The sequence below is a fragment of the Octodon degus genome, unplaced genomic scaffold (genome assembly GCF_000260255.1).
Source record: "Octodon degus isolate 3935 unplaced genomic scaffold, OctDeg1.0 scaffold00236, whole genome shotgun sequence".
NCBI classification, from domain to species: Eukaryota; Metazoa; Chordata; class Mammalia; order Rodentia; family Octodontidae; genus Octodon; species Octodon degus.
The window spans coordinates 3,121,691-3,139,250 of NW_004524812.1; the positions used below are offsets into that span (position 1 = coordinate 3,121,691).

At 44.2% G+C, this 17,560-nt stretch overlaps 1 protein-coding gene across 5 annotated transcripts in view; it reads right to left on the minus strand.

The window, feature by feature from the left end:
- Sept6 (septin 6) overlaps positions 1-17,560 on the minus strand; it is an 89,958-nt gene that overhangs the window by 53,766 nt on the left and 18,632 nt on the right. For all 5 annotated transcript variants that reach the window (XM_004645700.1, XM_004645698.2, XM_023706016.1 and 2 more), the window contains exons 2-3: positions 10,500-10,614; positions 594-789 (exon numbers count right to left, since the gene is read on the minus strand). In XM_004645700.1, the coding sequence (XP_004645757.1) occupies positions 594-789; positions 10,500-10,614 (311 nt within the window). The remainder of the gene's footprint in view (positions 1-593; positions 790-10,499; positions 10,615-17,560) is intronic.

Genomic DNA, 17,560 nt, shown 5'->3' on the forward strand with positions numbered 1-17,560 from the left:
AGAGAGACAGAGAGAGAGAGACAGAGAGAGAGAGACAGAGAGAGAGAGACAGAGAGAGACAGAGAGAGAGACAGAGAGACAGAGACAGACAGAGACAGAGAGACAGTCACAGAGACAGAGACAGAGAGAGAACATGTACCATCACAGCTTCCCCGACCTTCCCACGTGGAGTTGTTTTCACATTTGTGGTCTCATTGTAATTGTCCTTTACCTCCTCATGCTCTGTCCTTCACAGAAATTATTTGTTCAAAAGCAGTCCTGTACGTGAGTGCCTCAAGGTCAGAGACTAGATTGTCAGAGCCCAGCAGCTCCTGGCACAAGACAGGAGCTCCAGAAGTGTTTGCTGGATGGAGCTGACACCCTACCCATGCACACTGGAAAAACATCCCTCTTTTGGCAAAGTAGATGAAGTAGAATAGTTGGTAGGAACAGGGACCTGGGCAGGGATGGTGCCTGTGAGGGACCTGCCACCTGCTATAGCATTCTGGGGGGACGTTCTGGGCCCCAGCACCTGTGCTTCCGCTAAGACCTCCAGAAAGCAAGAACACTTCTCCCTGTGGCCTTCCAGCCTTCCATTCCACAGCCTGCCTTACCTGTCTTCCTTATTGATCTGGTCCCCAAAGCCCACTGTGCTAACAATCGTGAGCTTCAGCCCCACGTTGCTCTCTTGAAGGTCATAGGTATTGGACCGGAGTTGGACACCTGGCTGGGTGTGGGTGGCTGGCTCCCCCTCGAACTTGGTGTTGAACAGGGTATCCATGAGGGTGGACTTGCCCAAACCTGTCTCTCCTGCAAAACAAAAGGATAAATTAGGGTCCATTCACACAGTGACCATACAGCTACTACACGTCACACTTTGGATGTGTACCTACCAACACGGGGAAAGGTACGTAATAAAATACTAAGTGAAAAGTACAGCACAGATGATGTGATCTCACTTAAATGAAAAGGATCAAAAGGAAACACAATACCATACAAGCAGAATCATCTCACAATAGTAGAACTAGAATGATTTTCATTTTACTCTTCTAATTTTTCCTGTTATTTGAAAATTTTATCTTGAATATGAATTGCTTTTATAGTCAGAAAAAGAAATTATGTTATAAGCGGTGATGAAAAAACTAGAAGGAAATAAACTACTCTTAACAATGCTCACCAGTGGGTGGTGAAGCTAAATGTGGTTTTCAATTTTCAGTGTTTTCCAAGTTTTCTAAGTATGTAGAACATGTATGGCTTTTTTTAAAGAAGATATAATATTTATAGGGTTATTGTCAAATTTTAGAAAGAGATACTAGTGCCTTGTCAAACAAATATCTTCCCATTCCATTTCCCCTCTCCTTGCCAGGCCCAAACAGCACTCAGTAGCTATCCTGGATGTGTCTCCCAGTGAGGAGATTGTGTGGACCTTAGGTATCCCGGATGTGTATACCAGGAGGGAGACTAGGTAAGTCCTAGACTTCTCTCAGCTTGACTGAACTTTCAGTGAGACCATTCTTTAGTAATGGGGAGGCAACTTAACAGACCAAAAATTACTATTCTCTAATTTTAAACAAGCTAGCCATTTGTTTAATAAATTAAACAGTTGGAAATTCAAGTCTTGAATTTCATGCTAGAGAGGTGGACAGTGAAGGCTGTGGGGACTGGTGAAGGTTTGGGGATATTGTCCTTGGGAGACCAAGGAATAACAAGCCACTGCCTGGAGCTAAGGGGTCTTTAGGGAATGAAACATCATAAGAATTCATGAATTAGAGGGAAGCTGGTAACCTGGAAGCTAGGCAGCAATCTGATATAAAGCCACAAGCTGGCCTAGGCACCAACCAGTTGCAATTCCCCCATTTCCACCCCTGTACCCCAAGTCATTCAGGAATACTAGGAATAAAAAAGGCAGCCCAAAAAATACTTGGGCTGCCTTTTGAATGCGTAAGACTACCCTATTATTTTTCTAGTATTATCTCTCTTTTACCCACCCACTTGTCCAACCCTAGGGATGTGAGCTTTAACTTCTCTTCCCAGTCAGAGTAGGTTTACACTGGACAAATCCTGTCTGGTAACAATCTCCCCTTGGGACCAACCGTACTTACTTGCAAGGTGGTCCAGAGCTTGGGTTAGAGCTGCATGACTGGAAACCAAAACTGCTCTATCTCCCCTCCACCCTCTGGGTGTGTCTAGCTTTACATCATTAGGGCCTCTTTTATCCTGGATAATGAGCTACGTATGCAAGAGACGGTTTTAAAACTATGAGAGCATTCTATGTGCGGAGAAGGAAGAGGCGGAGTCACCCAGAGACAGTGACTGAAATAGAGAGAAAGAACAAAAACATTCAATTCCACCGGGCTACTGGATCTCTCGGCCCTATGTCATAGCCAGGTCTAACATGGTAGATTGCCAGGGTATGCAGAAATGGTTCCTCAGACAGATCGTATTTCCAGGCAGGGTCTGCTACACCTATTAGCAGCAAACACTCCAGAGAAAGGCTCCTGGGTCTTTGCAATGGGAGGGGGAAGACTTGGGCAAGTAGCTGGATATATTCCCATCCACCCCACCCAAGGTAGGGGTATAGCTCAATTGCAAATGGGGCCAGCACCCCTGAGGCAGGAACACTAGAGGCACTGAGGTTTAAGCTTTTTATATATGCCTAATGGATTTTCCAGAGTGCACATACCCACACCTCTTTTCCTAAGCTCCTTGCTCAATGCCCTGCAGCACTGGGAGAGGGCAGTTCACTGGCTCCCAGTCCTGAGAATTCTCTGATAATCGCCCCGTACTCTGAAGTGCCCAGCACCGGCCTTGTGCAGAGGGCCTTTGGAGCACACTGCAGAGGGCAGGACCAACCCTGTTTGCACAGCTGGAGAAATGAAGACTGGGCAGTGCAGGGCAGGGCAGGGCAGGGCAGGCCGCAGCGTAGGCCAGTGGGGAAAATGACCACCCAGATACTCGTCCACACAGAAGGATTGTGGCAATTAGACTGAAAAAAAAAAAAGAACTTGTGGGTGTCCAGGGAATCACAATACATGCAGCATTGGAAGAGGGCAGAAGGGGCTGGGGAGATGGCTCAGTGGAATAAGGCTTCCCTGGCAAGAGCAAGGGCCTGAGTTCAAGCCCTGGTTCCACCAAAATTTACAAAAAAAAAAAAAAAAAATACAGCCAGCTCTTTCCAGGGCTACACAGTGTACCCATCCCAGGTTACCATCTTGTGGAGCCCAAGGAAGGGGTAGGGTAGACTCTCTCTCTCAATGGCTAGCCCACACCCAGCCCAGCCCAGGATGCGGGCCCCTCCTGTGGCTACCCTGGGCTCAGCACACATGGCCTAACAGTTAGGTCAGCAGATCCCACGCCCCTGCAGGAGGTGGGGACTTGGTAATTAGGTTCCAGCAGGAAACCTAAGACATCCCCAGGGTCTATTTCCCTCTTCTCCCCGGCCTTCCTAGAGCATCTCATAGTGGGCAGCAGCCTTTCTTATTCTTTTATAAACTTCTGTTTCATTTTGTTTTGTGCTTTGTTTTTGTTGTTGTTCTTGTTATTTGAGACAAGATCTCACCATGTAACCCAAGTCAGCCTCAAACACACATTCCTCCTGCCTCCGCCTCCTGAGTGCTGGATGACAGGCCAGTATACCCAGCTTTTTGCCCCTTTTAAATCATACTGCATAATCCAAGAGTATTTTTTCTCAGTTTCCTTTATGTAGACAGTATCCTAGAAACAATAGTTTAAAAAAATGTCCCATTTCAAACTATACACAGTCTGATATAGACCTCACCCTGGCCTAGAAACACACTGTACTAAAGCAAAATTGAGTGCTTCTCCTTATTTACTGCTAATACCTGCATCCTTTTGCACCTTGTGCAGCTGAATTGTTGCAAGTTATGAAATGAGTACTCCAAGCCAGGTTATCACTAAATTACTGGGTGACTGAAGTCGAGACCTTTTCCTCTCTGCATCTCCGTTTATTTTCCCATAAAAGGAGAAAATGGGGATGATGCCAATAGCTATTGTTTATGGTGAGTTTAGACCAGGCATTACTGTAAGGAAAAATATATATTTTCCTTTTGTGTTGCCAGAGATAGAATCAAGACCTCACACATGCAAGGCGAGCGCTCTACTGCAGGACCACAGCCCCACCACCCCTTGTAGCTTCGTATTTATTCCCCACAAGGAGCCAATGGTAAATCCCCAGTGTTTCACACAAACTAAGCAAGTGCTCTATCACTGAAATGCATTCCCCAAGACACTACAGTTGGGTCCAAAGCCACTTACAAGCTGTGTGAACTTACTCAGCTCCTCTTGCTCTTTGCACCTTATTTTCCTCATCTGTACAATGTGGAGGAAGTAACAGTCCAAGGTTACAAACAGTTACTAAGTTGCAGGGCCAGGGATATAGCTCAGTGGCATGAGCACATGTCTGGCAAATTCAAGGTTCTGAGTTCGAATTCAGATACCCCCCCACCCCAAAAAAGTCACAAACTACTAAGCTGTAGATCCAGTATTTACATATAGGCAGGCTGACTCTGGAACCCATGCTGTGTGTGTGTGTGTGTGTGTGTGTGTGTGTGTGTGTGTCTGTCTGTCTGTCTGTCTGTCTGTCTGTCTGTCTGTCTGTGTGTTACTGGAGAATGAACTCAGGGGTGCTCTGCCACTGAACTATACTCAGATCTTTATGGGGTTTTTTCACTTGTTGTTTGGAACAGGGTCCTGCTAAATTGTCTAGGCTGGCAAACTTGTGGTCCCCCTGCCTCAGCCTCCCAAGTAGCTGGGATTATAGGTATGAATCCACATCTTGGAGCCCATTTTTGTTTTGTTCTACTTTGCTTTGCTTTGTTTTGAGACAGGGCCTCACTTTGTAGTTCAGGCTGAGTTTTTTTTTTTCATATTCTTTGGAAACTTTATTTTTCATGCATCCATACAAACTGCACATTTTATGGGGTACTACATGATAGTTTGATACATGTACACATTGTGAAATGTTCAGAGGGTGAATAATCTTTTTCCTCAAACATTTATTATTTCTTTGTGGTGAAACATTCATGATTTCTCTCTTCTAGAATTTTTGAAATATAATACACATGAAACCTATATTTTTTGGTGGTAGTGGTGGTGATCAGACCCAGGGCCTCACACATACAAGGCAAGTGCTTTTACCACTGAGCTACACATCCAGCCCTAAAAGCATAATTATAAAGGCTATATATTTTCCCATTGAGCCCTCCTTAATTGATTCAATCAGATTCTTTTTTTTTTTTGAGAATGTTGCCTGCCAACTCATTGTCCTTTTTCCCCCCATAATTTTATTGAGAAACAAATAGCAATGAGACAGTTTCAAATCAAATTGGTAGGACAGTTTCAATAATTAACACATTGCATACTGTCTTCCTAGTAGTTATTTGTTGTACAAGATGCAGACATGATACCCTATTTACAAACACTACTAGAACAAATCCCTCTATTCATTAAGAGAATGTAACGATATATATATCCTAATCACTTTGAATACACAGATACAAAATGGACATTCATCTGTATCCCCTTTTTTTGTTTAGCTCCATTATTTGAATATTATAGGTGTGTTAACTCAGCAAAATATTCTAAAAGAGTCCAGTAGCCCATAATAGCATTGGGTCTTCCGCTTGACTGGCAATGTCAGAAATTGTTGACCTGAGTCCCCCACAGCTCAACATAAAACATGGCTTTACTTCCTATATTTCGTCTTCATACTTTTCTACTGGATGGTTGAGACCAAAGTAAAGCAAGACCTATGCAACAAGAGTTGTAGCTTTTGGGTCTGATAAGGTCAGTGGAATCCCCTCAGGATTTATCCTGAGATCCTGTACCTCAGACTGTAGAACCTTTGTCAGTGTCAGCCATGTGGATGAGTCACGACCATTGCTTGGCCAATTTGCTCTCTGTGAAAGTCAGGCTGGCTTTGAACTCACTTATGTAGCCCAGGTTGCTCTCAAACTTAAAGTGATCCTCCTGCCTCAGCCTCCCAAGTGCTAGGATTACAGGCGTGTGCTACCATGGCCATGTTTTTAATCAATATGCAACAGCAAGGGCCATAGGCATGACGTGTTTCCTTATTTAGTGTCATCTTACAAGAACTCACAAATCTTCGAATAGGAGCCAGGTAGTTACAAAAGCTGAGGGTAAGGCAACGAACAAGAATGCCCCAATCTCTGCTCACATGGAGCTAAATACTCTTCCAGCTCTAAATGCTGGAATAAATCAAGAGAAAGGTTTGAGTTCAATAGGGAGGTGTCTAAAAGAAAATGCTCCAGGAACTCCAGTTGGTCAAGAGAACCTAGGGACAGACACAAGGTCCAGCCTGGCTGTGTGACCTTTCCCTTTCTCCTTTCTGATCTTGTAGAGGCCTGGCAGACTGTGGTGTCCTGGAGCCAGCTCATACAGCTTCCTGTATTTCTTTCTAAACCTGTGTGCAATGATGTCATGTTGGTAGCTTAAAATCAGCTATGGTGGGGGAAACAACACCACAGAAATCAGTGGCTGCTACAAACCATGGAAAGTTTCCCCTTACAGTGGTCTATTAGACTTTAACCACTGCTCCCAATGTGCTTTACATAGGTAAGCAGCTAGCTGCACTTCCCAGAGATAGGGGTAAAATCACTGGGCCCTGACCTTGACAGAATATTCGTTGCCCTTTTTCCTCCTGCAGTAAGCCTCAATCCTGCTTGTGTGTGCCTTTGTCCAAGTTCAACAGAGCCCAGTTGAGCCTGGAATTCAGAGAAGCTTCAAAATAAATATTATCATTATGGCCCTGTGTGCTCCTCCCACCCATTACCATCGCTGGCACATGGGATGGCGAGGTCTCTTTGGGGCTTTTGCCCAAAAGCGCAAAAGTGCCTGGCCCCCAGAACATTTGTACCGCTGGCTCCAGAGGCCTCCTACCCTTTATCGATAATCACAAGATCCTCCAAACTTCCAAAGGGAAGAGACCAGAGTATGACTTCTGATTATAGAGGAGAACCTCGTCCCACTCAGTAATTATTATTGACTGGAAGGAATTTCTTTGAGGAGTCGTGATATGCTGGCGTCCATGTGCCTCGCTAAAGGTGCCCTCCACTGGGGTCATTACACACAAGCTATATTCTAGATTTATAAAATTCTCTACTTCGTTCTCAATCCCCACATCCACACATTTGCACACATATACACACATATATGTAGAATATTTATTCGATGGGCATGGGCCTATAATCAGTAGCCCAGAAGCAAGAAAAACGATACGGTAGAAAAAATATCCTAGGTTTCAGTTAATAATTGAAGCTAGCACTATTATCACTTTACACTGAAAATGTCTATCAGAAAAGAAAATTAATATTTGGGAGAACACATTCTATGAGCAAACAGAACCACTTTCAACAGCCATTAAGAAAGTAAACCTGACAGTTATACCCAGGCAACAGGCATAAAAACACAGTCCTTGAGAGTCCTGCAAGAGAAAAGATAAGCTTGTACAGGCAAGCTAGATATTCTCTGCCAAGTTAGTGACTGGATCCAGTGCTGTGGTCAAGCTGAGGCTGCCACCTCAGAGCCACCCTCAGCTGCTCATGACCTTGATCCAAATTATAGTGTAAGCAACGACACGGCTAACAGCACAGCAAGATGCATGAGGTGTGGACTTTTGGGGATCAGGGATAGGGAATGAGATGGACCCACCCAGGGCCAGCTGATACAGCCCGTAGCTGCACCGACAAATCTAAGAGGCAAGCCATCGGGGTGGCCATGTGTGACTCCTTGGCAGGCGGGGGGGGGGGTCTCCTTCCTCCTTCTCCCATCTTGCAGAGACTGTCCCAGGCAGCTGAGTGGCTCTACTCCAAGGGCAGGTGCTGCTGAAGCAGAGGAAGCTGCACAATGTTGAGGTGGGAAGCACAAGGCAGGAGTTTACTTTTTCTCTCACTCACTGTGCCTTGAGCTTGGCAACTTCTTCCTTTGGGCCCCAGGGAAGCCTGTGAACAAATTTCCTCACACTTCCACCCTCCGAGTGCCATTCTGTCTCCCAGGGCCTCCCCCCACCCAAAGCTTTTCTAGTCTGCCCCACTGCATGAAAGGTGTGTCAGTTAGTCTGTCATTTGACTTCTTATCTCCTCTATTTCAGCACAGGTCAGATGGAACTCTAGGAGGAATGAATGCCAAGGGAATCTGAGATATCTTTGCTGAAATATTTTGGTAATCAAATATTATGTGAAATAAGTTGGCCTTCAGCCAAAGATTAGATACATCGTTAGTTAAAATAGAGATTTGGCAATACTAAAATTGGATGCGATAGCATTTGCTCTCAATATTGAGAACTCCGATTTCTATTTATTTCATCTCTCTCCTAATAGTGCCTAAACATGACCATGATTTAGACTTTCGGTATTTAAAGAGTTAAGAGTCTCAATCTAGACTTGAAAGCCCCTGATGCGTAATGCGTGAAGCATATATTTTTATCTCATAGGTTCCAAAGCTGATACGTAGGAGTGAGTCATTTACCTACTGAGTGCGCGTAGCCGAGTGTCTGGCATCCATATTTAGAAGTGGCTTTGTTGTTTTCTACTTGTGCTTAGTATGCAGTGATTCTCTTATAAAAAATGACCCAGAAAAAAAAGGGATTAGGGACAGAAAAGAAAAACTAAGTAACTCAAGAAAATGTCCTTTGTGAGACAACAGAGCTTTTGATTACATTAAAGAGTAAGATATTCAATTCAGTAGCAGTTCAGACCTACAACTTGAGTGAGTCCCCCCCCTTGTGCTACCAAAAATAAGAAAAGGCAATTTAGCATAAGTGTTGAGTGTTCCTGCCAGGGTGAAAACTGACTTTATTATGGCAATTAGATAAGCATTAAGGTTCAGAAGGAGGTCGCTGAAAATATGCAGGTATGCTTTCCTACACTGTGGAGTGAAAATTATATGCTGATTGTGTTTGTAAATTTGGGGCTTTTAAGGTCTAAGGCAAGATCATTAAAGAATCTTGAGGAATATGGTCCTGATCATTAAAGAATCTTGAGGAATATGGGCTGATGTTTAACAGTTTCCAAAAGCCTTCGTGTTCTCAAGAGGCACTGCTGGCAGCAGTTCAAGAGCAGTGGGAAGGCCCAGGGGTTGGCTGAGCAAGGGACCTCCTGATGGCTCTGCTGTTCTTCCCCTACTGCCTCCCCGAGATTCTGCATCTCCCTGAATTCTCTGAAGGCCCGGACACTATTTGCTGTGCTCGCATTGTGGAGCAAGGACTAAAAAGGCTCGTGTAAGACACAGTTGGCGAAGTAGAATGAGTGGCTCCTGGAGGGTTAACTCAGTCATTTCATTTTGTTTCACTAACATTCAGGAGCTCTTTTTGTGCCATTATGAGCAAATAGAGGTACAAAGATGTGGCTCCCACAGTGGTGATTAAAGGTCTAGGCAGAGATGCAGATAAAGGGGAATTAAAGACCTTCGCACAAGGCTCTGTGATCCCTACACTCAAGTGCAAATGGTAACCAAGCATAGTGAAGCTGCTTGCTCAATGGCTTAAGTGCCTACCTGTAAGTGTAAGGTCCTGAGTTTGATCCCTGGTACCAAAGGAAAAAAAAAAAAAAAAACAATCCTCCCCACAAGATTTCCAGAGGGTCTCATACAGCTCCATTTCCTCCAGCACATGTCCCCAGAGTCTGGTCTGGCCAGGGAAAAAAATAATTACAACTGGATGCTTACAAAAATACACAGAAGGGTAAAAGAATATGAGGGAGGAGAGCCAGGCATAGTAGCACATGCTATAATCTCAGCATTCTGACAGGCTGATGCAGAAGGATCACAAGTTCAAGCCTAACGTGGGCAATTTACATCTTTAGTGAGATGCAATCCCAAAAGAAAAGTATAAAGTGACTGGAATGTAGCTCAATGAGAAAGCTCTGGGTTTAATCCCCAGTGTTCTGTAAAAGGGGGCTGTTATGGTTTCTGTCTAGTTGTCCCCCCAAAGCCTCATGCAGTCATGAGGTGAGGACTTTTAGAGTTTGTGTTAACTCATGATCCACTGAGGTTATGTGTGATCCAAGGCTGGGATTATGGGTTTTAGTACTGCTGGGATTACCCATAGTGGGTAAGTACTGGGAAGTACCCATAGGTGTGAGTACTTCCCCTACCCTGGGGCAGGTAATTTGCATTACAATGTAAGGTGGGAAGAGAAGCTAGCTGCTTGAGCTGCTGCTACCCCTCCCTTGCGCTCTTGCTCTTTGCCACCACCACGAAAGGTTACTTTCTGCTGTGTGCTGCTCTGCACAGGACCCAGCTGAGTATGGACTGAAACCTCCAGTAACTGTGAGCTAAATAAACCTTTCCTTCCTTCATTTTGAGTGTGGGTATTTGTCCCAGCAACGAGAGAAGAGTAACTAAGACAGGGGCCAAGAGGGACTCTTGCATTCTGGTCAGAGCAGCACACTCTTTAATGTAATTACCTGCAAAGCTACATCCAGCCATCAAGAATCCAAGGGTCCATATTCTGTAATAGAATTTCCTGCTATGGAAATACTCACCCACACACAAGATGTTGAAGCAAAAGCCTTGGCTCACTGACTTATTCACCAGCTGGTCAGGCAAGCTGTCAAACCCTACATGTCCAGCCAGGGGGACAGTTCGGCAACCTTCACCCTAAGGTGGGAAGGGAGGAAGAGGAAACAATGAAAATGTGCTTAAAGACAATCTGGGTGTGGATTCACTGTGCAACCTCCACCCTTACCCAGGTCCGGTGTGTCACCACCTCCCTCAGTCACTGCCCACTTCAAAGCAAAATGGCCTTCAGCTTGGAAGTCATGGCTTCTTGGGCACAGGCACCCTCTAGATACATTTCTAGACAGCACTACAGAGAAGACATGTCATGGATGGGAGTGCAGGGTCAAAGGAAGAGCTCACTCACACCCCACATTCCCAGACTTGGGTTAAATTTAAACTTGATCACTTATGAGCTAGGTAACTTCTCAGAGACTTCATTTCCTTCCCTATGTATCATATAAGATAATGTGATCCAGCTTAGAGGCGACTTGGAGACTCAAGTGTGTTGACATATGTAATGAGCTTAATATATGCTTAGGTGTTGAGTAAATATTCCTAAAAAGCAATTAATCCTCTCTCTAGGACAGTTTGGGGATCTACAAAGGCCACACAACCTAAAGGTTAAGAGGGCAGGCTTTGAAATCCAACATGTCACTGGGTATAGTGACACATATCTGTAATCCCAGCACTTGGGAGGCCGAGGCAGGAGATCACCTTAGTTTGAGTCCCACCTTTGCCAACTTCTGGCTGTGTAACCCTTGACAAATTACTTAGCTTTTCAAAGGAACTAATAGCTAAAAACAGGAACTAATAGCTAGTGGGCAGTTCATATAAGACAATACGTCTCACACACTTACCATAGTGTCTACCACGAACTAACCATTCAGTCGACAGTAGCTGTGACACTACCCTGAGACCTGTAATGTCATGGCACACTTGTGGCTCCCTGTGACTAAATAGCTGCTCCTGGCTTCCCTTGGTTCCTTAGATTCCTCAGGAGTCAGCCAAGATTCTCCTGTCCCTGGAAAGCAGAGGGCTCTTGCTTTGCCTGCAAGCCTCAGAGCTTCTTAGAGTTAATGGTCTTAAAAAAAAAAAAAAAAAAAAAAAACAGGGACGCCTCAAACTAGGGCAGGCTTCTAAGCAGCCAGGGGGAGGACAAAAAAATGGCGAACACACACTCCAGAAATGTGCCAGCTGCCAACAGTCATGGCAGAAGGGAGGGGAAGCAAGAGGAGAAAGGAAGAGCAGGGGGCTGCAGACGGTTGAGCTCCATGAGAATGGACTGTGGAAGGAGTCAAGATTTTTGTTGGGTGGGGCTGCTTCCCACAACAAGAAAGATGCAAAGAGCAACCCAAGAGGGCATGGCTAGCTCCAGCAGCCACGCCAGCAGGCAGCTCTGGCACTGGCTGGACCTGCTGGTACACTAGGTCCAGAGGAAGGGGGTCACACTTTCACAAAAAAGGGACCAGCCATGATGCTGGAGGAGACTCTCAGCCACCGACGTCATCAGGAGTGGCCCCCACACAGCCCCTTCGTCCTGCTCCAGATCCCATTCCCACTGGTGTCAGTGGCTCCCCCAAGAGCCAGTGCTGGTGACTGCCATTTGGCAGGTTCAGTACCTCACACATACCATCCCACACACTCCCAGGGGAGCATTCTCGACAGACGACCATATGCCACCGTTCAGTCAGGTGGGCGTGCTCTGAAGACAGCTGAGTCTCACGCAGAAGCCACTTCACTCAGGGCTTTGTTCTACACTCACATCTTCCACATCCCCTTCCCTTTTCCCCCTGCTTCTTTTTTTTTTCCATTGAAGGAAACAGTAAGTTGCCCACTGCTGGCTCCTCTGCTCTTCTCCTCCCTGTGGGGGGAAATGACTTGAGAGGCCGAGTGCTTGCCCCATGGAGCCTCCTACCTAGCAGGCCTCAGAAATTGGGAGACTCTGAGTTGAGGTTTCCTGCAACATATTTTATCACCTCTGGCTGCCTCTTCCTGTCTCCAAATTCAGCAGCATGAAATTTCAAGTGCTGCAAAGGTTCTGGCCTAATGCCAAAAAGAGAGCAAAGGAATTCTAAAAGTAAGATGGTCCAGGGCAGTGAGAAGAGCCTCGACCTTGTTCTTGAAGATTTACTTCACTGTCAAATTACTGAACACCTCCCATGTGCTCACCATTTTCTCCCACCAAGCACGGTGCTGTAAAGAGCCCTGAAAAGCAAAAGGAATATGGGCCCTGTTTCCCAGGCTGGCGATGGTGAAACTTTTAGAGACCGAGTGCCAAACTGCAACCCAAAACCCATGTATTTATCACAAAGTGCTACTCTGCAATTGGACCTGAATATTGAGATTTTAGTCCAGGAAAAAAAAAAAAAAAAACCAGTTATCCCATGCTTGGCTGCTGGGACAACTTGGCTCGCATGCTGAGGGAGAGGGCTTTGCAGCCCGCTGCGGCACGTGTATCATCATTTTGCTACCACTGCCCTAAGCTTAGAGGACTTGAGTGTTTTGGTTTTTTGGTGGAACCGGGTATTGAACTCAGGCCCTTGTGCTTGCCAGGGAAGCGCTTATTCTACTGAGCCATCTCCCCAGTCCAATTTGAGTGTTTTGAGCAACAAGGGCTATGGTACAAACAGTGAGCTTTACTGTTGTTGTTTTGAGACAGGGTGTCCCAGAAGGGTCTTAAACTTTTGGTTCTCCTGCTTCAGCCTCCAGAGTGCTGGGATTACAGGTGGGCACTAGATCGGGCACAAATAGTGTTTTGAAAGCTCATTCTAGCTGCAGAGTGTTCAACTGACTGGAGAATCAAGAGACTAGAGGCAGGAGGACATATGAGGAGATGGCTCGAATCCTGTTGAAATGGCAGAATGACACCCAAAGAACGAGGCTATATGCTGGAAGAAGTGAACTGACTTGATTTGAGACTCAAAAGCAAGGAACTGGGACTGTAGTACTCACTGGTCCTGCATGTGTTTAGCATGCATGAGGCCTTGAGATAGATCCCCTGCACTGAAATTGAAAAAAAGAAAAAACAAATGGCCGGGGAGATAGCTCAGTAGAATAAGTGCTTCCCCGACAAGCGCAAGGGCCTGAGTTCAATCCGCGGTTCAAAAAAATAAAAAACCCGGAACGAACCTGAGAGCTGTCCTAAACAAGGGATGAGACCAAAAGTGACTTGCCAGAGGGAGTGAGAGTGCAATCAAAGCTGAGGGCCTGGATTGATAGCACCACGGGTGGAAAGAGGCCAGGAAAGACAGCTTTAATTAGGGATATCAGAAGCATGTATTATCAAATAAGCCATTACTAAAAACATTATGTTTATCAGCTTTTATGTTTTATAAAAGTAATCAATGTTCATTGTAGAAATTTTAGAACATGTAGAAATTATACAGAAGAAAATAAAAATCACTCTTAGTATCTTTCTTCAGACATAGCGTCAATATTTATATATATTTCCCTCCTGTCTGTATCTTTTCTTTTTTGTTACTGGGTATTGAACCCAGGGCCTTGGCACTAAGCTACATCTGCAGCTCTATTTTTATTCTTTATTTTAAGAAAAGGCTTCACTCAGTCACTAAATTGCCCAGATGGGACTCCAACCTGCAGTCTTCCTGACTAATCATCTTAGAATGCTGGAGTTACAGGTGCATGCCCCCATGCCCAGCTGAGGCTGGAGCTACTTCTAACAAAACAGCAATGTTCCTGCACATTCTTCCTTATAACCTGACTTATTAACCTCACAATATAGTTTAGACATCTTCCTGAGTAATGAAGCATACTTCTAAAAGGTTTTTTGATATTGGGGATTGAACCCAGGCCTATGTTCTGAACTACATCCCCAATCCTTTTTAAAATTTTTATCTTTGAGACAGGGTCTTACTAAGTTGATAAACTGCCTAGGCTGGGCCCATAAGCATCATTTTTAATGGCTATATAACATTACAGTGCAGAAATCTGCCCTATTTTCTTAATCTACCTTTTCTTAGTCCATCCATACTGCTGGACATTCAGTGTGTCTCCAAGTTGTCAACATAATAAACAACAAATTGGTTTTTCTTACATATGTCTCCTACATACTTCTTTGCATACATCTCTGATTACTTCTGAGTATTAAAGCCTACTGAATCAGACAGTAGCATACACTGAGACATCATCTTAACAGAGGATAATTCAAATGCATGTTTAACAGAGAATATGAAAATGCTTATATCCACACAAACACTGGCTTTTTAGCCATTATAAACTGAATCACAGAAAATGATACCGGGTTGTTTAATTTGCATTTTTACCAGCGAGGGTAACATTTTTTCATTGCTCAGCCATATATGTGTATTGTGTATGCACATGTGAATCACCTAGTAGCGTGTTTGTCTATTTTAAAAAAGTGATCTTTCTCTTGGATTCATAAAATCATATTGTATATTAGGGAAAATAAGATTATTTTGATTTTATGGTGAGATATCTAAAAGAATAACTCCAATAAATAGTTAGCAATATGGGACTGTAGGCTCCGAGTAAATTCAGGATTCATATAAATTTAGGAGTGAGAGGTATGAAGTTGGATGTGGGAGCTAGTTCCGAGAGAAAAGAGAGAAAGACTAAATATAGGAAACATCCACAACTAAGAAATGGGAAGCTAAAGAAGAATCTCCCAAGGGAAAACGACCGCAAACATAAGAGATGACCTAATACAGTGGTTTTCTCTGTTATTCATTTTATTTTGTTTTTGTTTTTCTTTTGAGACAAGGTCTCACTGGCCTTGAACTTATTATACAGCCCAGGCTGGCCTTGAACTCATGTTGATCCTTCAGTCTCCAGAGTGCTGGGATTATACGTGTGTACCACCATGTTCCAATACAGTAGTTTTCCATTCCCAGAAGCCAATGATAAAGCCAAGAAAAATAGCCATTGACTTGGATTTGGTGAAGGTCACTGGTGAATGTTAGAATCCTTATTTCAGGGGCTGGGGATATAGCTCAAGTGGCACAGTGCCTGCCTGGCAAGCATGAGGTCTTGAGTTCCACTCCTGGTACCAGAAAAAAGAAGAATCCTTTTTTCTTCTGCTTCTTTTACTCAGAGCCCAATAAACCTAAAGAAACTCCCAAGCCTGGGGACTAGGGAGGAAGATGGGGCCTGGCTAATGAGTTTTTCATGCTATTGAAGAGTCAAGCAGCAAACTTTTGTCTCTAGTATTCTAGTCAAGAAAGCCCTAAAAATGTATTTGTAGCTGGGAAAGGTGGAACGCGTCTACACTCCAGCACTCAAGAGGCTGAGACAGGAAGATCATGAGTTTGATGCCCACGTGGGCTACAGAGCAAGTTTCAGGCCAGCATGGATTACACAGCAAGACCCCGTCTCAAAAAAAAACCAAGACACAAGGGCCGAGGAGATGGCTCAGTAGAATAAAAGCTTCCCTGGCAAGCACAAGACCCTGAGTTCAATCCCCGGTTCCGCAAAAAAAAAGAGACACAAAACAAAATCTAATGTATACTTACATAGTTCCTGCTTTATGAGATCTTATTTAAACGAGTGCTATATGCTCTTAGCCTTGATTAATCTTACAAGCTGTCAAGGTCATCATTGTGAGTATCAGTCCACATTGTTCAGAGTTAAATATGTAAAGGTAAAAAGGACAAGACATTTCACTGAACGTACAGTGACCCATGGGCAGCCTCTGGAAGTTTCTTGCCTCTTTTCTCACTAAACCTCTGATAATGTATTTCTTTCCCCTATGGTGGCCTGATTACTTTATTTGTAGTTAATGAAATCTTTCCTTAATTACAATGTACAGAAGAGGACATGAAACTGGCAACCTGCTTCTTGGGCACTAAAACCTCAACTGTCACCTTGAGCTGCAGGTGATGCTATGTTCAGGGCTTGACCTGTGCTGCCAGAAAGGCCACAGCTAACAACACTATAAAGCATACATCTCCCACAACGTTGCAGCCTGGTCCTAGGATCTATTCTGCGAAGCTCATATATCCTGTACAAAGTCATCCTTACAGCATTGTCTACATACTGAAAAACTGGAAAAATGCTAAAAGTCCAATAATTTAAAAAAAACACCTAACTAAATTATGGTACATACATATTCTGGAACATTCTACAGCCATTAACAGGAATGTGGTAGTTCTGGAAGTACTGATGTGAATATCTATCTCCAAGGTATATTATAAGGTAGAAAACAAGGTATAGAACAATTAGCCCAGTAGGAGCCCATATATGGACAAAAGCCTGTCTAAGTATATTTGGACACAAATATATGAGCATACATAGACCGACTGGCTACGTCAGAGAAGGGAATGGAAGTAGGGACCCAGTCAAAGGATAGTCAGTGTGCTTTTGTAGTGTTTCTCTTATCGCATGAATGTATTCATGCACTACCCACATAATTTTAAAATATTTTAGATTAGCCCCAAGACAGAGCAGCTGACTAGAGGAGCAGGAGTTCAGCCTCTCCCTTCCTCCATTGTCCCAGGGCAGTGAGGAGGCTGAGAGAAGTCTGAGATCCACTTCTCCCTCCCTCTGTTGGCTTGAGTCACAGCACAGAGACTTGTGGGAGCACCAGCCGCACAGCAGGACCCTCGCTAAGGTGCACAGGATGGACAGGCTGGACTAGAAGTGTGGAAAGAGCACATGCAACAGTAGCAATACAAGCAAACAGGTGGTAAATTAGGAGAACCAGTGTTGTGCCTGGGGACAAAGACATGAGGAATAGAAGTGGGCAGGTAGGGCCGCCGTCTCCTTCAATTTTCTTGTATTTTTCCTTTTTCTTCTTTATTTTTTTCTTTTCTTTTCTTTTCTACATGACTGGAGAGAACTCTAGTCACAGAAAACTAATCCAGGGATGATGATCAGACCCAAACCCAACAAAAATCCACCTGCAATCTTGGCCAGTGTACATATTCCTGGGATTTGACTTAGACCCACCACAGAACTATAGACACTAGAGGAATTTATTTATTTAGTTATTTATTTTATTTTATTTTTTTTCAGAACCGGGGACTGAACTCAGGCCCTTGCACTTGCAAGGCAAGTGCTTATTTTACTG